The sequence below is a fragment of the Zingiber officinale genome, chromosome 8B, assembly GCF_018446385.1.
Source record: "Zingiber officinale cultivar Zhangliang chromosome 8B, Zo_v1.1, whole genome shotgun sequence".
Lineage (NCBI taxonomy): Eukaryota > Viridiplantae > Streptophyta > Magnoliopsida > Zingiberales > Zingiberaceae > Zingiber > Zingiber officinale.
In genome coordinates this window covers 106,050,638-106,074,737 of record NC_056001.1, presented here as the reverse complement: position 1 = coordinate 106,074,737, position 24,100 = coordinate 106,050,638, and the positions used below count along the sequence as shown (strand labels likewise).

Below are 24,100 nucleotides of genomic sequence, written 5' to 3'. Positions count from 1 at the left end.
TGGACACAAGAAGAGATCAAACTTATCTAAGGTAACCCAAAGTGACGTGGAAATAAAAGAATAATTTTAATTTTTTTATTGAGTTAGGATTTTGAGGGTAGTTTTGTATTTACAATGTTAGGGCTTAAATTAGGGGTGTCAAAAATGAACCCGACACGACAACCCAATCCGAGTCGACTTGAAAAAAAATCAAATTCGAGTTGAACATTTTTGGGTTCGGGTCAGGTTCGGGTTGGAGGGTTGGAGAGTAAAAAAGTTTCGGATTGGGTCGGATCCGGGTTGGCCCGTGTTGACTTAAATATAGGGTTTTGTGAATTTTTTTTGGGTTAAATCAAATTTTATTTAAAAAATTTAGATGTTTTTATGTATATTAATATCATGTTTGTATGATAATAATGGAGTATTGAGATAAAAGTGAAGAATTATAGGGAAAATAGCCCAAAAAAATCATTTTGAATAGGATTTTCGGGTTATATGGGTCGGGTTCGGGTTGATCGGGTTGGTCGGGGTTCGGGTTCGGGTTGAGGTGTTTTGGGTTGAACTCAGGTTCGGGTTGGGTTAAAAAAAAAACTCAACCCGATCCAATCCGACCCGACCTACCCGAATTGATACCCCTAGCTTAAATCTATTTAAACGCATGTTTAGTTGTTTTAGAGTTTAGTTTTTGGAATAAGAATTTACAGTCATGTTTTTTTTTTTTCAAACGTTGAGTTTCATTGCATATCTTTTGGTATTATGCAAAATTAATAAGATTTAGAAGATCATTTATGTTATTTATATGTGAATCAATATAACCAATAGTTATTTATCGCGTCAGTTGGTATCAGAGCGATGTTGATCTTATAGAGTCAATCATCATCTCCTTCAGGAACGATGAATTTTACTTTTCTATTTCCTGAAATTCATGTGCGAATTAACCAGATTTAGAAGATTATTTTCACTATTTATACGCTAATCAATAGATTCAATAGTTTTTTGTATTACATTAAAAAGATCATAACGTGTTGACAATGCTTTTAATGATGATATCATCAACAAATCGAGGGTGAATTTTTTTACCATGGAGAGAATGATACGAGAGTAAAAGAACAATTTTAATCTTTTTATTATTTTTATCGAATTAGGATTTTAAAAATATTTTCATCTTAAGATGTTGAATCTATTTAAACACATGTTTAATAATTTAGTAATTTTAGGTTTACTTTTTGGAATAAAAATTTACAATCGTTGTTCTTTTCAAACGTCAAGTTTGATTATTCATGTCTTCATATTCTACTAAATCAATATAATTTAAAATTTTTTTTTTAGAATCAACGGAAAAAAATAGTTTGCACAAATAGATTTGTGATAGATGGCTCCGTATGCTTAAGTGGTAGTTTTATATTAGCTCAATTGTAAATAAAGTATGGTTTATATGAAAACTTTAATGTAATGAACCACTTTGCTTGACTTTAACTCGGCAAACACCTGATCACTTAATGTCTAACTAAATCATTTTAAATTATTATTAAATCGATTAAGCCGATTGTACTGATGTCGGGTCGGAACGGACAAATTACTTGGGATGGACAATCTGACAATCAAGTTGGGATCGGTCAAGAAACGAATCTATCGAACTTTTGATAGATTTGGAAATCTAACACCAATAGTTAGCGGTGGTGGGGCCCAGTGTTGGTCCAATAGCGTTGAATGCTTTAGGCAAAAATTATGAAACCCATTCGAGTTGTGTGATTGGCCGAGATGGTCGCTTTGTCCACACGCAAATCTCCTTCGATTTTAAGAAAAAAAAAGGAAAAAGTTTTATTTATTTATTTTAAATCTGACCGTGCGTGTTCCTCCTCTGCCCTTCACAACTACCGGAAAAACAGATGATCATGCGGCTCAGTTCATAAAGATATGGGATAACGGTTCAAAAATGAAGAAGATGATTCACTGAATAGACGGTCAACTTCGGGGTTTAAGAAAAAAGTCTTAGTTAAAGATGGCTGTATGATTAGCTCGATCAATAATAGAGTGGTCGAGTAGATCATCTGATCGGCCAGATAAATAGACATCATGGACTGATCAATCGAATCGATAAACTTGTAGTTGGTTGTTTCGGTTGGTGAGAAAACGAGTCGTTCGGACCATCCGTCCGGCGTAAGGAATGACATTACACAGGCGGAAACAAACAAACAAAATAAAATATTCCGTCTATCATTAAATATAAAGAAGTCAAGACAAAAAAGAACATTCCATCTATTATTAATACATAGAAATAAAGATAAAGAAGTCTTTCTCTTATAATTAATATCATTAAATAGGGACAGATGAATGATCACAAATAAATATATAAAATGGTATAGGTATGAGGAAAGGTAAGATCTATTTATTTCTTGATTACTCATTCTCTTTTCATGATTCTGACTTGAGCGTCAAATGCCCAATGTCAGGGACTCCTTCCTTGGTTTGATTTTACTTTGCAAGATCATTTTTTGAGGTCTTCATCCCGTTAGTAGTCGTCTCATCCTCAGCTTTCCAGTTTCCCTCATTCAAACAGGATCAGACCGGGTATCCAGTCTATCTGATAGGACCGTAGTTTCGATCGATTGAATTATTCGATAAAGCTAGTTAATCGTGCTATCTTAGAGTGACAAAGAAGACTTGGCTCTAAAGGGTGCTGACTTATTTTTAGTTATTCATCAATACTGAGAGACTCGGTGTTCAACTGATATAATGATCCCGTCGAATAATCTTTTGATCGTGACAATCAACCGAGGGACTCATTTTCCTAGGATTAACATCTCTGTCATGTACTTTTAATTGTGTATCTATATTTATCTTTTTCTATATTTGTAGGATCGACTTTAGTAGAGCTGTTGATGTAACAATTTCACATTTTTTTGAGAAATAATTTTTTATTAACTTTAATTAGCATGTCAACCGATAGTTTAGACCTAGGAGCTCCATTTTATTTACCGTATGAATGATGATAGTGACAGAGGTGAAACTTTGTAAAGGATTTCCTCATGTCTGTCCGTGTAATTATATTTCTATTGAACTTTGTTTCAACTACCGACGGTTAGAAGGGAAGTTAATATTACCTACTATATTTATAATGAAAAAAAGATGGCATTGCCACCCTACCCACTTTTCTAAAATTGTCCAATACACTCAAAAGAAGTTAATTACGAGGACTTAACGATCATCCTAAATTTAGAGGACATAAAATAATTTAAAATAATATTTATATATGTCAACAATTAAATCGTACCTCTACAATGGCATGCCTTAGCATCTCCCACTTGGTTGAAGAGGAGAAATCAACTTCGACTACAAATTAATTCTTACACTTTTTGACTACCAATCAAATTCACTGGGTCGCACTCTCTCACAAGTGGGATTGCGCCATGAGACGAATGCAACCCCACGCAGCGAGGAAAATTGCGACCAAGCCCTCCATTTCCTAACAATTCTCATTGTGATCCTGACATTGTTGGGAAAAGTTTATGTTCTATTTATGAATAGTTTAAAATTATTAAAGTTTGTATTATATTTCTTGAAACTTAACAAAAAGTTGGGGAAAAAAAAAATTAAAAGTGCATTTTTTTAAATTGGATTCTTCGAGGAGCATTTTTTTAATTTATTATAAAAAAATATCATATTCCATCTTACTTTTAAAATTATTTTTATTTTTAACATTGTTGTAATAGTTCTAGCTGTTATAATATAAATACTAATATTAATTGTATCATAAATTAATACCGATCAATATTATATTATAACATATAATTCATAATTTTTATAATATAAATATTATATTTTTATAATTAGTTTCACGAAAATTTTCTACTAATCACTAGAATAAATTTAAAAAAATACATATGACAACCAACACAGAAGTCCAGAAGTCCAACATCTTTTAATTACGCCTTTCATTTGAAGAAAAAATTCTTATAAATACATCATAGCTGGGATCGAATCATGGATACCTGCGGGACAACCTGAATGTCATATCACGTCACCATAGCTTTGGAGGCAAATATTATAATAATAGTGTTAGTAACTATTGATAATCCCAATTAGTCTTATTGACTATTCCTGAGATGACCGGTTCGACCCTACGAAAATTTTCTATTGGTCACCAGGATAAATCGTGAAGTGCATACGGCGATAAACCTAGGAGCCCAGTATCTTTGATTGCATCCCTTATTTAGAAAAAAAATTTCTATAAATATATTATAACTGTGATCAAATTACGAATGTCTAGATAACAATATGAATATCCTAACGGAACGCTATAGCCCCGGGAGGATAGAAGAACCTCAAAAATAAATGTAATTTTGAAAAGTAAATTGTATAGTAATAGGATAGGATAACAGATGAAAAAGAAATATTCCTTGCGTAATTCTAAGGGGCGCGCCTTTTTTTATTTTTATCCTAAAAAGTTTAGGGGCCTGTACTAATCTGTAAATCTAGAATGTCAGTGGCGGCGATATGGAAAATAGGCAAGTGGTTCGGCCGCGTGAATCTTCCGGGAAGGATGTGGCGCCCCGGCCGCCATCGAAGAATTCACCCATTCCATTTTGTTTTTCTCTTCCCTTTTCTGTCTTCAAATGCATCTTCCGTTTTGGGCGTGGATGAGCGATTCATCCATCCGTCCTCGCGAATCCAGTTAGGTATTCTCTGCTCTCCTTTGGGTTGTCTGCCTTCCCTTCCCGTTCCGTCGCCTTGTTTGCTTGCGTCGCCGGCTTCGTCCGCTTTGAGTTCCTCGAAGAGAATTCGAACTTCGGCGAGGAGGATCGAGACGCGCTCGATAGGTAAGACCTTCAGGTCCCAGAAAGATTGGGCCTTCAGCCTTCATTTCCATTATAGCGGAACTGTTTTTTTTTTTTTTGTGCGGCGGGTTCTTCGGGCTTTATTATCTTAAGATCCATTTCGTTGTCTGACCTAAACGTGTGATGCCATCGCCAGATTTGTTTTGTACTGCCCTTGCAGGGACGTCTTCTCTCTCTCTTTCTCTCCTTTTTTAGAGTTGCTTGTACCACTATTGCTCTCTTTTTAAAGACACGATCTTTACTGGCTGGGTTTGTAGCTTTTGGGCTTTCTGTTTATTTATTTATTTATTTTTGGTGAAATCTTTGAAGTGCCAAGTTGTTGAATTTAGACAGTCTTCTTCTGAAGTCTTCCGTAGCATCTATATATGCTCTCCTTAACCCTGGTTAAATTCTCTTCAGTATACTTGGAATTTTGGCAATTTGAAATTCTATTGGTGCAGGAGTAGATGGCGATTAGTCTCTTAGATGGGAGTGTCAATTTGCGAAGTGGATGGAACTTAAACATCAAGAACGATTATCAGCATTGTTCTGGATTGTCTAATTTAGCATTCAAGACATGTCTCCTAACAGATGCTTCACGGTACATATCTCACATCCACATCAAGTCAATTGTTTCTTCTTGTTCATAAAATTCAAATGGGGTCATGGTTCATTTCTGAACTCTGATACATGGTTACCAAAGGTGAAACAATCCTACTACATTTAACAACCTGTATTATCTTCTCTGTCAGGTTTTGTACCATTTCCAGGTTTGGGCATGGGACAACTGTTCGATCTGTCCAAACTCTATTTACTAGGAGGACTGCTGCAGATAGACATACTAGAATTGCGTGCTCGCAAGACAGCAATTGTGATACAAAGTTTTTTGATTTTATAGTTGTTGGCAGTGGTGTTGCTGGACTGCGGTATGCCTTAGAAGTTTCAAAGTATGGATCTGTTGCTATAATTACTAAAGCTGAACCTCAGGAGAGCAACACAAATTATGCTCAAGGTGGAGTTAGTGCTGTTTTGTGCCCTTCAGATTCCGTAGAGAGCCACATGCAAGACACAATCATTGCTGGGGCTTATCTTTGTGATGAAGAGACTGTTAGAGTAAGCTTCCTTGATGTTTCTAATTTCACAATTTTATTCTTGATTCACACATATTGGTATGCTGTAGCTTTTTCTCTCTTGATGAAGTATGATCCACGTATGCTCATTGTGTATATTGTGATGGTATTTTAGTGGATAAGAATTTCGAAGCAGTGATCTGTGGCTTCTTTTTAATAGTAGATTATTAGTTATTACAAATATCTGAGAGGATTGTCCAATTACCTTCTAACATTGCCAACTCCAGGTTGTATGCACAGAGGGCCCTGATCGGGTAAAGGAATTAATTGCCATTGGTGCTTCATTTGATCATGGCGACGATGGGAAGCTACATCTAGCTAGGGAAGGGGGGCATTCTCATAACAGAATTGTCCATGCAGCTGACATGACTGGGAGAGAGATTGAACGTGCATTGCTCAAGGCTGTTGATGATGAACCAAATATATTTTTGTTTGGTCACCATTTTGCAATTGATCTCTTGACTTCTCAGGTATGTTCTTATGTTACCGCATGCTTAATTGCTATGGTGGTTATCCAAGATCTATCCATCACTTGTACTTCATCAAGAGCCGTAATTAAATGACTTCTCAAGCTGGACAATCGATACTGATTCAATCTCTTAATGGATAGGAAATTAATAAATAAAAAATCTGTAACTTCCTAATTGCAATAATTCTAAATTACAGTTATCAATGATTTTCCCCCTAAACAGTGTCATACCTGTCTTTTACTACTAAAGAAGAAAATTATGACCTGTAAATTACCCCCGGTTATAGGTAGTGCCTTGGATGAGATAAAAGTAGGTTAATGATGAAACTCTTGGGTTATGGATGATTTATTTTGAATGAGAAGCCAACTACAGGTTTGAATTCACTTGGGACCCCACTGAAAGAAGCTTTACCAATTACCATCCGAGAAAAGATCATCAGCAAATCTTCTAGTGTTTTCTGTTCTGGTACATGTTTATGCTGACCAACCAAATTCCATTTGTGATCTTGCATAAAATCTATTTTCTTTTTGTTTATCGTTCTTGTCTGGTTAATCAGGTATTTGTTGTCAGCTAGAGGAATGCTCTCTTTGGCAATAAATATTCATATGTTTAGACTAATTTTAACACTAGCTGTCTAGGTGCAATGCAACCATAAACCTTTCTTTCTCATCCAGGCATGGGACTAGCATTGGTGGGATTGTTTCTCATGGACATATATTAGTGATAAATTCATGTGTAACTGCACCTTGGCAATTCTCTTTACCCAGAAAAACAGTGACTATGTACCAAAAAGCAAGTGAATCACATAAAGAATTTCATGTTTTTTCAGGATAATGGCGAATCATATTGCCATGGTGTAGATACATTGAACACAGAAACCCAACAGGTAGCAAAATTATTTCTGTATAGAAGCTGTTTATCTGTTAATTCTATTCTAGTTATTGATGCCAGCATTATCAATTCTGCATGCCTTTAAATTTCATGGTTGGTTGTTCTTTAGATTGTCCGTTTTATCTCTAAAGTGACACTGCTAGCCTCTGGTGGAGCTGGACACATATACCCTTCAACGACTAATCCCCCTGTAAGTATCATTTAGCCTTAATAGTTTTCAATGAATTGAAGTAATTTGATTCATTCCTTGTTATTCTAGAAATAATTAGGAAAGAACAAATCTGATCTCGGGTTGCACAATAACACATTTGCTTAGTGTTGAAACTGCTATGCATTTTCTGCACAGGTAGCAACTGGAGATGGTGTTGCTATGGCACATCGTGCTCAAGCAGTGATTTCAAATATGGAGTAAGTGTCTATGCTGAACTAAAGTTGATAGCTTCGTCACCTTTTCTCGTTAAGAACTGTAATCAGCTCTATATAGAGTTCTACTCTGGATCAAATAGAATATATATGTTGAATGCTTGCTCTTGCAAAGTTTAACAAAGTATGCACTTATCATAATAGTTGCATTATAGCAATAATTTCTCTTTACTTCACTATTTAACATATTGTCATCTCCATTAACAAGATTTGTGCAGTTCCACCCAACAGCTTTAGCTGATGAAGGCCTCCCAATCAAACCTATTAATAGACGAGACAATGCTTTTCTGATCACGGAAGCAGTCAGAGGGGATGGAGGCATCCTTTATAATCAGTCAATGCAGAGATTCATGCCGCTATATGATGAACGGGCAGAACTAGCTCCAAGGGATGTAGTTGCGAGAAGCATCGATGATCAACTAAAAAAGCGTGGAGAGAAGTACGTGCTACTTGACATAAGCCATAAGCCAAGAGAACAAATTCTTTCACACTTCCCCAATATTGCGGCGGAGTGTCTCAGATATGGATTGGACATAACCTGCTCGTCAATACCCGTCGTTCCAGCTGCTCATTACATGTGTGGTGGCATTCGTGCAGGGTTGCACGGAGAGACAAATGTTAAAGGTCTCTATGTAGCTGGTGAGGTTGCATGCACAGGATTGCACGGAGCTAATCGACTTGCAAGCAACTCATTGCTCGAAGCACTAGTCTTCGCTCGACGTGCAGTGCAACCCTCAATTGACCATATGGCAGGATCAAACCTTGATACCCACTCTTCAACATTGTGGACCCGTCCAATGCTTCCGTCGTCCCTCAAAGGCCATGCGATCCAGGAGATTTTGTTTAGGACAAAGGCAACTAGAGTCGAATTACAATCTATCATGTGGGAGTTTGTCGGTATAGTACGCTCCACAAGTCGGTTGAAGACCGCGGAGTGGAAGATTGGAGAGCTGGAGGCTGACTGGGAGGACTTTTTATTTCGGAGAGGGTGGAATCCGACAATGGTCTGTCTGGAAGCTTGTGAGATGAAGAATCTTTTCTGCTGTGCAAAGCTTGTTGTGAACAGTGCTCTCGCAAGGCATGAAAGCCGGGGGTTACATTTTACAGAAGACTTCCCTTTTCTTGAGGAGAGTAAGAGGAAGCCGACGATAATCTTTCCAACTTCTATGAAGTTGACATGGAGTTCACAGCAGGTACATAAGCTCATAGCCGGTTTGCCTCGATGAAACATAAAACATAGTCGACAAATGGATCCTCGGTCATTATTTCGCAAGATTGTTTCCTTCAAGAAACTAGCTTATGCCATATTGAAGCAGTACACTCAAGATTCACACTCATTTTTTAAGTTCACCTGTTCCACATGGCTAAGAAGCTCTATTGTACCATGATTTTAAGCATCATATAAGTAGTGGATAGTGTTGTATTTTAGTTGTCTGGTTTGCCATGCTGAAGCATTTTTGCGAAGAAACTCTATTGAACCATGATTTTAAACATAATAAACACAAGCCCAAGGGTTCTTGGCTTCTATTTACAGATCAATTCAAGCATCATTTGAATTGCTTCTCTTTAATGTCAGTGCATTTGGATGCGATGTGAGTAAGCAATTTCTCCAGCTGCCTGCAATGCCAATCTCAATCAAGCTCAAAAGAAATCTTTGTGGAAATGATGGAAAACAAGCACCAAACTTCACCTGATGACGACGGCACTGACGGAGTGTTCTTACTGTCCGGACCATCACGACGACAGGCAAAAGTATTCCAGCAGTCCTCAACACCAGCAACTGTACAAGTGAACGAGAATTACGATCATGAAGTGCTCCAGAAGCTGATAACTACAATAGCTAGATCTCAGATCCAGAGTTTTACTGAGAATAAGGTGAATGAGTACTGCTCAGGTCCGCCGATCAGGGGAGGAAGGCAATGACGAAGAAACAAAAGAACCACGAACTGGACGAAACAGAGATGATGACAGTTGATATCAAAATCAAACGGATGATGATCTGGGAAAGGAACACTGACTGTTATGGCTATGGCTCGACAGCAGATTTTGCTCCTCGAATGGTCGTCGTCATAGTGGTGCAAAGTATCATCAGGCTCAGAAGGAGCAAGTGTCAGGATTTGAGAATCATGAAGATCCTCCTGTCTTGTGATCTCCCAGTTTCCTCTAAATGAGTATCGCCCAGGTCAAAGATCGACATGGATGTTAGAACCATGGAGCAGATAAGAAAATACCTGAAGTTCATCGGAGCAGTCCCATACTGAAGTAACCTCGGCGGAGCCGTATATCCTGGCTCGAATTGCTGAAGTTCATAATGATAAAAGCTATTGAAATAGAAAACATCGACTGTCAATTCAAGATTTTTGCTGGTCGAGGTTTCACCTGCAGGCAAATCTCGCACACAGTGTCGCCCTTTTCGTTGCACCATCTCTGGACACATTTTCTGTGAGCAAACTGGCAGTAGGAAGGAAGAAATTGCAGGATTCAATTGAAAAGATCCGGCTGAATCTTTCGAGAAAAGTAGTTCTTTTTTTACCTTCAAGCTACCACGGCAAGAGCAAGGAGTCTCCATATTGAAATCTTCGTCTTCTTCTTGACAGATTCGGCACTCGAGTGATTCCCCTCCGGCGATCCTGTTCCGGGTGATTTCTCTGCCTTGGTCTTCCTCCTTGCTCCCGACGGTTGCTTCGAGCGTCGACTCCGTGAGGAGCCGGCCCGCCAACAGCGCGAAATGGTCGCCCATTTTTTCTGCAATCTTTGAATGAAGCAGTTCTCTTCAACTCCGAAGACAGCATCACCCCGTCATCGACAACAATCTCAGAAAGAAATTGCGGGAAAAGATTGCGAGAAAACCGAGATATTCATGATCATCAGCCGAGGCATCGAGAAAAGCATCACTGAAAATGGAATGCGAAAACGTAGCGAGGAACAATAGACATGAAAAGGAGATTAAAAAAAGGGAGGGAAATAAGCACAAATGGCTTTGAACAACGCTGGCAACGAGGAAATATCAATGATCAAACGGACGTGAGCAAGAAGGTAAGCGCATAGACCCGACGGAAACAGAGCACCAAGAAGAACGACGCAATGGAAAAGTGTCGACTTGAAGAGGAGGAGACTTGCGAGGAAGGAATTGGATGTGACGAGGCGAAGCAAACAGAGGAGGAAGCAAGAGATGAAGTGAGGAGGAGGTGGAGGTGCTACAAGCCACCAAAATGAAAGTCAAAACTAAGACACGCTCCACACCATTTAGAAGTTTCTTTAGAAGGGAGTAAATAAAGAATTTTTTTAATTTTTATTCAATTCTATGAATCAATCCGGATTCTGTCCGAGAATCGAGACGATGAACGTTGAAAAAACGTAACATTCTTGTTCACTGTGCGTGGACTCCGAATAAGGTGATCTTGCAGCCACAATAACATCAGTGTCGAGCCAGAGAGGGGTTCTCCGGCGATGACTCTCCGATGCTCAAGTCAGTTACCAGTGATGTGGGAGTAGAGAAATAAGCGAATCGAAAGAAGCAGAGTAACAGTAGCTACAATAATCTTAGCATACCTTCGTCAAAGCTTGGGGCTCCTTATATAGGGTTATAGAAGCGCGCATGCATGCTTCTCGAGGCGTGGACGCTTCTTGAAATTTTCCCTGAAAAGACATATCAGGAAAGTGTCCCTGACACCATACCTCAATAACCCGAGCATATCTCTGACATGACAGTGTAAGCTTCCGCCGTACGATCCTCTATCTGACCATGCCGCCAATCATGTCGTCTGTCGAGGGCACGGGTTCTCACAAGGATATTGGCTAATCCTTTTTGTCCATTACTGGGTCGAGCGGGATAGCCGCTCGGCCAGTCATCAGCCATTCGGGCAATCCTGTGTTTGAGCCGAACGAAGTGCTCGCTCGGCTAACATTCCACTGCCCGAGCTCCGTTGTTGTGCCGAGTGGAGGAGTTATATCTGAGTGTAACTACTCGGTTGCGATCCCGTTCCACCGGTTCCTAGGTTCGATGTAAGTTCGAGCAGGATGATCGCTCGGCAAATGCTTCGGCGGCACATCTCTGAGCATCGGAAGTTCGGTATGCAACCGAGCTGTGGTAACATCGGGTTGACATCGACCTGGCTATCCTTCACCCCGGTCGGGCAAGTGGCTTGTCCGACCGGCCAGCGATACAAGGGCGTTGACCGCCTAGACTTTGACTTCTACCGTGGCAACGACCCTCTGAGGGGTGGGCCCTTATCACCGGATCACATGCGTCCCCCTCAAATCTAGTCGAAGGAGGTTGCAAGTCCGACTGACTAGACAAAAAGAAGAATGGAGACCGGTTGGCCGATCGACCATCATGTTGGTAGGACTCCGATCGGTTCATTGAAGAGTGTCAGTTGGCCCCGAGATTGATCCTTGTAGCCGATCGACTCTCCAAGTATTTGCACTTGGGCTTTCTCCCTCAGTGTCCTCGGACATGTGCGGTCAATGCTGATGTCACCAGATCTCTTCGAAATTCGTGCAAATCACCCCGTTAAGGTCGAACACGCTCCTACGCTTGATAATGGCGCCCATTAAATGTGAACTAGTGAGGGAATGCCACGTGTTGCTGTCGCAGTCGCCGTATGCCCGAAGCGACAGGCTTTGACGCGACGTCTGGCGGTTTTGAATTCCACTGCTGGATCTGCGTCTTGGGTATTACGTCCTAGATCCGATGGCTCTACTTGGCCAAGCTGAAGGTTTATAACCTCGCAGAGCCCCCTTCCCCCTTACCTTTGCGTTCTGCTAAAGTGCCCGGCGATTCCTGTGCGATCAGTGTTCCGACGACTTCCCGTCTTCTGCAGCAACCTTTTCTACTCTTTCTGTAAGCTCTCTTTGATCTTTTGCAATTCTTTTGGATCCTCGCCTCTTTTCCATGTTCGTTGTGCTTTCTGTCCATCTTTATTTCTATCGAAGTCCTGTTTTCTTATTTTCCGGCAATGGCCATCTCTTCTCAGCCGTTTGACCTCGCTCCTGATCTCTGGTACAGTACCATGGAGACCAGATTTGATGCAGGCGACGCTGAGAACCTTAGGAATGTCTTCAATATCCCCTCTGATCATGATATAATCTTGGCCTCCCCATTCGATCGGTCGAATGACCCACCGACCGAAACTATCTGTCTTTTCCGAGACCAATTTATAGTTGGTCTTCGATTCCCGACCCACCCCTTCATCATCGAAGTTTGTAACTACTTCCGTGTTCCCCTTCCGCAACTCGTACCAAATTCTTTCCGTTTGTTGTACGACGTCGTAGTTTTGTTTCGGCTGCACGACATTCCCCTGACCCCACGTGTTTTCCATTATTTTTACTATCCCAAGCAGTCCGAGCTGGGGACTTCCTCTTTCAATCGCGGGTCGGGCTAGTCTTTTTTTGACAAGATGTCTACTTCCAACAAGCATTGGAAGGAGTATTTTTTTCTTTTTGCGTCTTCCCGAGGACCCTGCTACCGAATGCGCTGGCAGGTCGGCTTGCCCCCTCAGCCCGATCTAAAAAAGTACAAGAGTTGGCTGGACTATCTTCACACAACGATCATGCTGGCAGGCCAAAAATATGACATCCATAAGCTGCTGCTGGAAGGTGTCATGCACGTCTTCGGCCTAAGTCCGATTTGATCCCGACTCCCGCGTGGCTTAGGTAAGAAACTCCTTAGGTTCTTTCCTTTAAGTCTACCTGATTTCCTTTTTTCCTGTTGCAGCCCAAATCACGATGCGAGCACGGGTGGCAGGCTATAGCAAGTTGAAAGATGCCGAGGTCGAGGCGGTCGTTGCAAAGGAGTTGGCGAGCCGCGACTTAGCGTCTTTCGGCTCCCACGAGGGCACTCCTACTGGGGAGACACCCATTGTGGGCGAAGGCACCGTCGACCAGACGACCAACATTGAAGCGGCTGGTGACCCCCTCCCAACCCTCGAAGCACAACCCGTCACTCAGACCTGAGGCTCCGAGTCTTCTGGTGGTGGAGTGCCCCTTGCTAGGCGCAAGAGGCGCCACACGGACAATCCATCCCGCTCCGCCACCTCGGCTGTGGGGGTCATCGAGCGGGTCGACACCTCTTCTTCCATGACCATCCCGGCAACAACGGAGGTTACTTCACCCAATCGGACCCCATCTCTGGCCGAGCTGCCACTAGAGACCCTTGCTGCCTAGCCTGACGCATTTCTGCCGCCGACCCAACGGAGACCATTGCAGTCTAGGATCAATCCTACATCCACTGCCGCACCTTCCGGTCCGGTGACCTCCTCCCAGTCGAACCTGAGCGGCCGACGATCCATGACGGCGGTCCTCAACCTTCCAACAGAGGACTACCTCGAGCAGTGCACCCGTCCGCATATCCCCGAGCACAAGATTCTTATCCGCGGGCCACTCGTCGACGTTTGGGAGGAAGCGAGGGCCCGAGCGGCGATGATGTCACCAGGGGCGCTTGGCAATAGCCACCTGCAGATGTCCACCGGGGTACGTATTTCATCAATTCATAATTTACCTCCGATCGACGCTCAACCTTTTCCTGTTTATCTGCAGTACTGGGTGGAGAGCATGACCATGTGCTAGCGGCTCGCTTTTGTGGAGGACAAGTTGAAGAAGTTCAAGATCTTGGGCGACACCTCTTCCTCCCAGGAGCCATCGGTCGCCGAGTTAAAGGCCGATCTGGAGAATGCCCAGAAGCTCCTTGAGGCCGAGAGAAGAAGTCTACCGATTAGGAAATCCAGCTGGGCCAGCTCGAGGCGCAGGTGAAAACTTATGATAAAAAGATCGAGCTGGCCACGACAAGGAAGAAACGAGCCATTGCCGATCTGGAGCTAAAGAACCAGGAGGCTCAGTAGCTCGTCCAAAATCTCAAAGAAGCCGAGGACTACCTGATTATCGAGCGGGACTGCCGCTCGGCTGGAGAAGCCTCTCTGAAGGGGAAGTTCAAAGATGCTGAGGACGCCCTGGAGGCCTCTCGCTTGGCTCTAGTGACCTACCGGGAAGCTGAGCCGGCTAGGTTTGAAGCGCTGAAGCAAGCTTACCTCCGCTCAGACCAGTTCACTGACAAGGTTGTCTAGCGGATCGTCCGCGTCTTCTAGTTGGCCATCGACGGGACGCTTCAACAGCTCAAGACGGACGACCACCTTCCCTCCGAGACGACGGACAACATCATCAATCGCAGCAAATTGAACGACTCGATGCCTGATGATGTTTTTGATTATATAGAGTGAGGTCGAGCGTCCGTCTTGTAAAAGTTTTTGAAATCTCATTGTATGTCCACCGATCGACGGTTCTTCCCTTTGATCAATGAATTATCTGCCCGCTCGGCGGACTTCTTTGTTTGTTTACATGTCTGGCCCTGATCCTTCCGTTCGGCTATAATCATCGTCTAATTTTACGATTATACTCTTGGGTTTAAGGTCGTCACTCTACCATCAATAAAAACATGGGTATAATGTCGCCGCTCGACGACTTGTCAAAGTCCAGGGTTTAAGGTCGCTGCTCGACCGTCGGTGGAGACATGAGTTTAACGTCACTGCTCGACCGTCGGTGGAGACATGGGTTTAACGTCGCCGCTCGATGATTTGATAAGTCCAGGATTTAAGGTCGCCACTCGACCGTTGGTGGAGACATGGGTTTAACGTCGTCGCTCGACGATTTGACGGCTATAATCATCGTCTAATTTTATGATTTATACTCTTGGGTTAAAGTCGCCGCTCGACCGTCAATAAAGACATGGGTATAACGTCGCCGCTAGATGATTTGATAAAGTCCAGGATTTAAGGTCGCCACTCGACCGTTGATGGAGACATGAGTTTAAAGTCGCCGCTCGATCGTCGGTGGAGACATGGGTTTAACGTCGTCGCTCGACGATTTGACGAAAACTTGGTTTAAGGTCGCCGCTCGACCATTAGTGGAGACATGGGTTTAACGTCGCCGCTCGACGATTTAAAAAAGACTTGGGTTTAAGGTCGCCGCTCGACCGTTGATGGAGACATGAGTTTAACGTCATCGCTCAATGATTTATTGTGTCATTCGACATAGAGTTTGGAATTTGATTCCTTTATTTCTGCCCTGCATACAAGGAGCATAGGGATATAAAGATAGATTAATTATTGCATCGGCGTACCTCTCACCTGGCTCGATAAGGCCAGAGATGGTTCGTGCTCCACGGCCACTCTAGTCGTCGTCCGTCCTCATCCTCCAAGTAATAGCGCCCGAACGAAGCTTCTCCATGACCTTGAAGGGTCCAGCCCATGGGACTTCTAGCTTGGTGACGTTGCCGACCGACTTTACTTTCTTCCATACCAGATCGTCGACCTGGAATGACCTCGAGATCACCCTCTGATTATAGTTCTGCTTCATCCTCTGGCGGTAGGCCATCAATCGACTAGCGGCTTTTGCGTAAGTTTCGTCCACTAAGTCTAGTTCCAGAAGCCTTCGCTCAGAGTTGTCCTCATCGTAGTGTTGTATCCGATCGGATTCGACTCCGACTTCGACGGGGACGACCGCTTCGCCACCATACACTAGGTGAAAAGGAGTTGCCCAGGTCCCTTCCTTAGGAGTCTTGCGGAGCGCCCACAGCACGCTGGAGAGCTCATCGACTCAGCTGCCTCCCATATGATCGAGCCGGGGCGAAGGAGGCGAAGAGATGGGTCGATCTGTCGTGGTCGATCGCCTCAGCATCGGAATCTGTCGCTTGATGAAGGTGAGGTCAAAGAGATTGGGTAGTGTGAAGGAAGCGTGAATGAGGCGACGGAGGCGAAGATATTAGGGCATGAAGAGGTGAAGGAATAAGGTGATTAATCCCGCGGTCTTGACGGAGAGGAGTTCGGAGGAGTGGTTCGCGGAGAGGGGTTCGCCGAAGAGGGGTTTGCCAGAGAGGAGTTGGAAGGAGAGGGCATGAGAGGAGGAGTTGGATGGAGAAGGCCGACGTGAGATGAGGAGTTGGGAGAAGGGTTCGGGATCAAAAACGATCGGAAGATAGGTGGGCCAGTGAAACTAAGGGTTTTCTACTCCTTACTATTGGAGTGTATACTAAAAGCCTAGCTTTTGGTATAAACATTAATCTAGAAATAAGAATCACATTGGTCAAATGTTTACATTTATGATAAATGTAGTTGCTCAATTAATTTATATTGTAGATAACATGGTGTGTGGTGTCACATACAGAAGATCATGTTATCGGTTCCTTATAAATTATAAACAGTAGCTCACGACCAAGATGGAAATGAACAAACCATTGGAAGGTCGTAGTGTAATTAGGTATTAGTTTATCTTAACTATATGATTACACTAGTACACTTAGAGTGTATTGAGTAGGACCATTTGAGGTCGTTCCTTTTATACTGACTTTATAAAAGAATAAAGACCTCAGTTATTATGGAAGTGTGTGCTCTTAATCCTAATATAATAACAAGCACATATATTTGATATTTATTTCTTTAATTTATCAATGGGTGAGATTTAGTTCGATAAATCAATAAACCCGATAAGTTGGGAAATGATATCACTTATAGTGTGTGTTGTTGATTATAGAAGGAAACTGTGTCCTAGTGATCTAGGTTGAGAATGTCCCCAAGAGGAGCTCATAAGGATTGTCATGTTAAACCCTGTAGGTGGACTTAGTCCGACATGACGATGAAGTTGAGTGGTACTACTCTTGGAGCTAGATATTAATTAAGTGAGTTGTCAGTAACTTACTTAATTAGTGGACATTTGTTATCTTAAACACAGGGAGACTAACACACTCATAATAAGAAGGAGCCCAAAAATGTAATTTGGGATTGGTGCGGTAGTTCAATGATAGTTCTCTAGTGGAATGAATTATCATTGATAAAATTAAGTTGTGTGTTCGGGGCGAACACGGGATGCTTAATTTTATCGGGAGACCAAAATCAATTCCTCCTCTCAGTCCCTATCGTAGCCTCTTATTTATAGAGTTCTATACCCACCTATACCCACCTTCTATACCCACCCAATAGGGGTCGGCCAAGCTAGCTTGGGATCAAGCTAGGGCCGGCCTAGGTATGAGATTGGGTGGCCGGCCCTAGCTTGAACCCAAGCTAGTAGGGCCGACCAAAATAAATTAAAAAAGAAATTTAATTTTAATTTTTATTATTATGTGGAAGATATATTTTAAAGAGAATTAAAATTAAAATATCTCTCTTGTAAAAGATCTAAAGATTAAAGAAAGAGATTAGATCTCTTTCCTTATTTGTAGATTGGAGAGATGTTTTATTTTTTCTTTAAAATTATTCACATGTTGATAAAATTAAAATTATAGAAATTTCCTTTTATCAACCATGAAGAGATTTTAAAGAGAAATTTTATTTTTAAAATTTCCGGAAACAAATTAGGAAGTTTTAATTGTTGATTAAAACTTGTCCTCTTTGTTTTCCAATAATGTGGCCACTTGAAATTAATTGGGAAATTTTATTTTATTTCTCTCAATTAAATCATGTCAAGGAAATTAAGGAAAATTTATTGTAATTAAATTTCCTAATTTGCCTAGGCCAAGGAATATAAAAGAAGGGGTGAGGTGCCTTCACAAGACACAACATCTATTATTCCTCTCCCTCTTTTGTTCCTTGGTGTGGCCGGCCAACCTCTCCCTCTCTTCCTCTTGTGGTGGCCGAACCCACCCTTCTATTGGAGCTCTTGTGGTGGCGGATACTACTCGGAGAAGAAGAAGAAGAAGGAGAGAAAGCTAGCATCTCTTGGAGCTTGGTTAGTATTTTGTTTTCTTCCTTGGTGAAGCTTCCTCTTTGTTGGCCGAACCTAGCTAGGAGGAGAAGAAGGTGATTGGTGGTTTCTCGTCTCGGAAGATCGTTGCCCACACAACGTCCGAGGTTAGAAGAGGAATACGGTAGAAGATCAAGAGATTTTTCTACAAGGTATAACTAGTAAATTTTATTTCCGCATCATGCTAGTTATTTATGGAAATAATACCAAATACAAGAGGCTTACGTTCTAGAATTTCGAATATGTTTTTTCGAAGTTGTGTTCTTTTGTTTCTTTCTTTTCCTTGTGATTTGATTGTTCTCTTTGGTTAACCTAAAGTTATTTTAGGAAATTAAATATTAGCTTTCTATTAAAGGTTTTGTCTAGTCGGTGGTGGTTGCTCCCATATCCAAGAAGGCCATGTGCCTCGCCACGTCAAGATCTCGGGAACCTTTTATGGAAATTAATATTTAATGGAATTAATAACTTAAGGAGACTTGGGTCGAACGTGTTAAGTTCCGAGAGATCCAAGTCAAAACCTAAAAGAACAAATAGATTAAGTTTTGGATCAAACGTGTTAAGTTCCACAGGCGATCCAAAATTTAATTTAAAAGAACACATGGTAGCTAGGAAAGGTTCAGACCTTTGTACAAAATTTTTGTACAGTGGAACCTATAGGTTTTCCGAGTAGCAACCAACAATTGGTATCGAGCTAGGGTTTTGCCTCTGTGTATTTGGTATTAGTTTAATTATGCACATGTCATACATAATTTAGGCAAGTTAATAGTAGGATGTCTAACTTTGTGGACGCAGGATCCAACTATTATGGCTTATAGTTATTATGTGTGTGATTGGACCCTTGGACATGTCAAGGGCATTTATCTGTGTGCATGATTGTATTAAAATACAGCAGGAGCTGTATTTAGTTTTATTAGGATTTTATTTTTGATCTAGATACATGTACATTCCTTTTATGGAATATAGGATCAAAATGTAAAATTCTATTTATGTCGCGGATCGAATCTTGCAAAGCGTGGAACCTTCTAAGGACCAGAGGCGCAGCGGAACTAGGAGCAAGATGGATGCGACAGCTAGACCCGGTGGCGGTGGCCAAATATGGCAGCAGCTTGGGATGACAACACACGGAGGACAACTAGAGATAAAAGCCATAATAGTTGAAAATTAGATTTTCTATTTATTGTTTTTATATTGTGATGTGTGTGCATGTTAGTATACATGACTAGTAGGCTAGCATAGTTAAAATTCCTCGTTTATAAATAACTAAGTGGGAGAGGGATTTTTAAATAAATCTCATGGTCTCCATTACTGGTTTGTAAGTGATGCAAACAAGCTTGCGCGTTGGCTCTGAGTGCCTTCCTCCATAACGGATGAGCTTGTTTGTGGATCACTAGAACAGACTTCCATTTTTGGATGACTATAGGAAGTTAATTAAGAGCGTGTGATCTTCCCCAACGGAAGGGGCATAATCTTATTAATGGACTTAGTGTCAAGTAATGGTATACACTTAGACACATCTAATAGTATCCTCCCCATCGGAGTCACTGCTATTATTTGTGTGACCAAATGAAACCAACTATTAATTTGTCATAAAACTAGGTTGACAAGATAATAAAATTAAAGGGTTAAAACCCCTCTTACAAATGATTGATTTTGTATACGTTCACATTAACGTGGCATACAAAATTAACGGTGTTTGAGATAATTTTATTTGTCATAAAGATACGATGACAAAATAGTTAATGGGTAAAACCCTCCTTTTACAAATGTTGAATTTGTATACGTCCACACTAACGTGGTATGCAAAATTCACGGTATTTGAGGTGTTGGTAAATTTAAATAATATTGTTTGAGGAATCAATGTTATTTTAAATTCAAAGAGTTTTGACCAAATATTTGATCAAAGACAGATCAACTATTAATTTTATTCGTCATAAAGTAAAGTTGACAAGATAATAAAATTAATGAATAAAATCTCCTCTTCGATTTTGTATACACAAAATTTATGGAGATTTTAAGGAGTTGATCTTGACCAAATATTTTTGTGATTCTTAGGATGTTTGTCAATCCCTAGTAGTCATACTATAGAAAAAGACTTAGTAGTCCAAATTGTAATGATTGGAAATAGGACTTGGACATTAAGGTAGACTGTCTTCTTAGAACTAAGAACAATTTAGGTGTATTTAATTCATTAGTTGAAACATGTCTAGTGGTGTTATCTACCAGAACCTGGAGTGTAGATACAAGATGCCATTAATCATGTCTGCAATTCATTGCAGGGTTCCAGGAAACCCGACAACTAAATGAAAGGTAAATCACCGTCCACATGGGCACTACTGTAAAAGTGGTAACTGTTGCAGTGGGAGATGTTTATTCTTTGATAAGAATAAAATATGGATTTTAAGTAATTGTCTTTACGTACCAAGTTTAGAAAGAACCTGATTTCAGTTTCTAAACTATTATAAATATTATGTCTATTTTGATAACAAAGTTGTTATCAAGAAAAATAAGAAAGTTATCTATTCTAGTATGATGGTTGACAATTTATAATCCAATAACTCCCACGATGCAACAAATGGAAATTAGTAACACATCTTCTAATTTTAAGAGAAAGCAACCTTCGGAAATGAACCAATTATATCTTTGGCATATAAATCTAGGTTATACTTGAGTAGGATTCATTGGTAGCTGATGAACTTTTGGGATCATTGGTAGTGGAAATCTTTCCAACCTGCGAGTCTTACTTGGAAGAAAAATAACCAAGAAGCTTTTAAGTCCAAGGGGTATGGAGTCAAAAATATGTTGAAATCGGTTCATTCTGATTTGTGTGATCCTATGACTATCCAGACAAGTGGTAGTATTGAATATTTTGTCTAATTTATAGACAACTATTCAAGATACAAATAAATTTACTTAATGTACCGCAAGACTAAGTACTTTGATTAGTTCAAAGAGTACAAGGTTGATGCGGAGAAATAAAGTAAAAATTCACTATGGAAGATCGTAGTGGCAAGTACCTCTTGAGAGATTTTAGGAGTCACTTATCAGAAGTTGGATTTCAATCCCAACTAACTGCATCTGGTACACCCCAATAGAATAGTGTAGTAGAAAGAAGGTAAAGAACTCTTATGGAATAATTAGATAGATAATGAGTTATTCAGAAAATTACCAAATTTGTTTTAAGGATAAACTCTGAAAATGAAAGTGAACATAGTGCCTTCCAAGTCATAACTCTCTACTCATATAGAATTGCTGAATAGGCGTAAGCCTATTTTGAAGCATATTCGGATTCGGGTAATCTAGCACATATGTTAAAGAGAGATAATGATAAGTTGGATAGGAGTTCACTTGTTTGTAAGTTATCCTAGATAAAAAAAAAGTAGGTTTATAGTCTTAAAAATCAGAAGGTCATTGTTAGCATCAATGACTGATTTTTAGAAAAGGACTATATAATAAACCACGTGCTCATAAGTAAATTTGTTCTTAAAGAAATAATAAAAGACATGTCTAACCTAGTACCAACTGTACAAGATGAGATACCACAAGAAAACTGCAACACGTATCACATATGATACACAATTGCAGAAAATGCCTTGTCGTAGTGGGAGGGTTGTTAGGCAACCTAAATAGGTTCATGTTTTGGGAGAGTTTTTGGATTCGATCCCTGGAGGACATGAACCTGATCTCCGGTCATATGATGAAGTACTCCAAGATAAAGATGCAGCATCTTGGCAAAGAGTAATGAATAACAGAATTAGAATATATGTATTCTAAATCTGGAAGCTTATAGAATCACCAAATGGTGTAAAAGCCGTTGGGTGTAAAAAGGTATATAATAGGAAAAGAGGGATAGACAGGAAGGTGGTAACTTTTAAAGCAAGACTTGATGAAAAAGGAAACCTTTTCACTGGTAGCCATGCTTAATTCTATCCGGATTCTTTTATCTATTTGGCAAGTGGATGTCAAGACAGCATTCCTTAATGGAAGTCTTGAAGAAAGCATCCATATTAAGCAACCAGAAGGGTTCATTGCAAAGGGCTAAGAGCATCTTGTGTGCAAGCTCAATCAGTCTATGGACTGAGGTAAAGCTTCAAGGTCTTGGAACATCCGGTTTATCAAAGTAATCCAGATCTATGGATTTAGTAACCGGATAAGTCTTGTGTATACAAAAGGTGTGATGGAAGCGTGGTGGTATTTCTTGTACTATACGTAGATAACATTTTTGGTAGTTGGAAACAATATCAAAATGTTGTCAGAAGTAAGGGTATGGTTGTCCAAACAATTCGATATAAAGGACTTGGGAGAATGTATATATTCTTGAGATCAAAGTAATAAGGGATCGCAAGAAAAAAAAAATATATTTTACTTATCCCAAGCTTGATACATCGGAAAAATCCTTGCTCATTTTAAGCATGCAAAACTCCTAGAAAGGTTTCTTATCTTTTAAGCATGGAGTGTCTTTATCTAAAGAGATGTCTCCGATGACATCAAAGGAGATTGAGGACATGTAGGCAGTTCTTTATGCTTCAGCAGTTAGACAACCTAATGTATGCTATGCACGAGATCAGAAATCTGTTTTGCCAAGGGCATAGTTAGCAGATATCAATGTAACCCTAGACAAGGACATTGGACTGCAGTAAAGCATATATTAAAGTACCTTAGAGGAACTAGAGATTATATGCTAGCTTACAAGGCAGTTAATTTGGTCCTAGTGGGTTGCATGGATTTTGGCTTCCAATCGGATAGAGATAATAATAAGTCAACCTCGGGGTTTTGTGATTACTTTAGGAGGTATAGTCATAACTATGGAAGAGTGATAAGCATAGGTGTTTTTCTGGACTCCACCATAGAAGCTTAGTATATGGCAAGCCTCTGAGGTAGCCATAAAAGCTGAATGACTCAATAACCTTAAGATAGACTTAGATATGATTTCTGGTTTGTCCAAAGATTGTTACAATTTAATGTAATAATGTTGGTGCAGTATCAAACTCGAAGAAACCATAAGTCTATAAGGCAAGTAAACACAATAGAGCGCAAGTACCACCCAATACGAGAAATCGTATAAACGAGGAGAAGTTGTTGCTGCCTAGATTGCATCAGGTGATGACCTATAGATCTTTTCACTAAGGTCCTTAAGGCAAGAGCTTTTGATTGACATGTTGAAGGGTTGGGAATCAGATGTATGACAGCAGATATGGCAGCTTAGTCTTTTAGTATAAGTGGGAGATTGTTGGAGTGTATACTAAAAGCCTAGCTTTTGGTATAAACATTAATCTAGAAATAAGAATCACATTGGTCAAATGTCTACATTTATGATAAATGTAGTTGCTCAATTAATTTATATTGTAGATAACATGGTGTGTGGTGTCACATACAGAAGATCATGTTATCGGTTCCTTATAAATTATAAACAGTAGCTCACGACCAAGATGGAAAGGAACAAACCATTGGAAGGTCGTAGTGTAATTAGGTATTAGTTTATCTTAACTATATGATTACACTAGTACACTTAGAGTGTATTGAGTAGGACCATTTGAGGTCGTTCCTTTTATACTGACTTTATAAAAGAATAAAGACCTCAATTATTATGGAAGTGTGTGCTCTTAATCCTAATATAATAACAAGCACATATATTTGATATTTATTTCTTTAATTTATCAATGGG

General features: G+C 40.4%; 2 protein-coding genes across 2 annotated transcripts; one reads left to right on the top strand and one right to left on the bottom strand.

The window, feature by feature from the left end:
• The first annotated feature begins 4,553 nt into the window (after positions 1-4,553).
• Positions 4,554-9,611, top strand: LOC122016429 (L-aspartate oxidase, chloroplastic-like). The gene is made up of 8 exons (XM_042573729.1): positions 4,554-4,799; positions 5,258-5,397; positions 5,549-5,909; positions 6,154-6,396; positions 7,226-7,282; positions 7,397-7,477; positions 7,634-7,695; positions 7,919-9,611. Exons 2-8 carry the CDS (start codon positions 5,264-5,266, stop codon positions 8,934-8,936), a joined length of 1,956 nt encoding a protein of 651 aa, XP_042429663.1. The 5' UTR covers positions 4,554-4,799; positions 5,258-5,263; the 3' UTR covers positions 8,937-9,611.
• Positions 9,237-11,096, bottom strand: LOC122016430. The gene is made up of 7 exons (XM_042573730.1): positions 10,244-11,096; positions 10,090-10,161; positions 9,942-10,009; positions 9,729-9,873; positions 9,576-9,656; positions 9,401-9,490; positions 9,237-9,327 (listed from the first exon to the last, which is right to left on the bottom strand). The coding sequence occupies exons 1-7, from the start codon at positions 10,448-10,450 to the stop codon at positions 9,283-9,285; spliced, it is 708 nt and encodes a 235-aa protein (XP_042429664.1). The 5' UTR covers positions 10,451-11,096; the 3' UTR covers positions 9,237-9,282.
• Between the last annotated feature and the right edge of the window lie 13,004 nt (positions 11,097-24,100).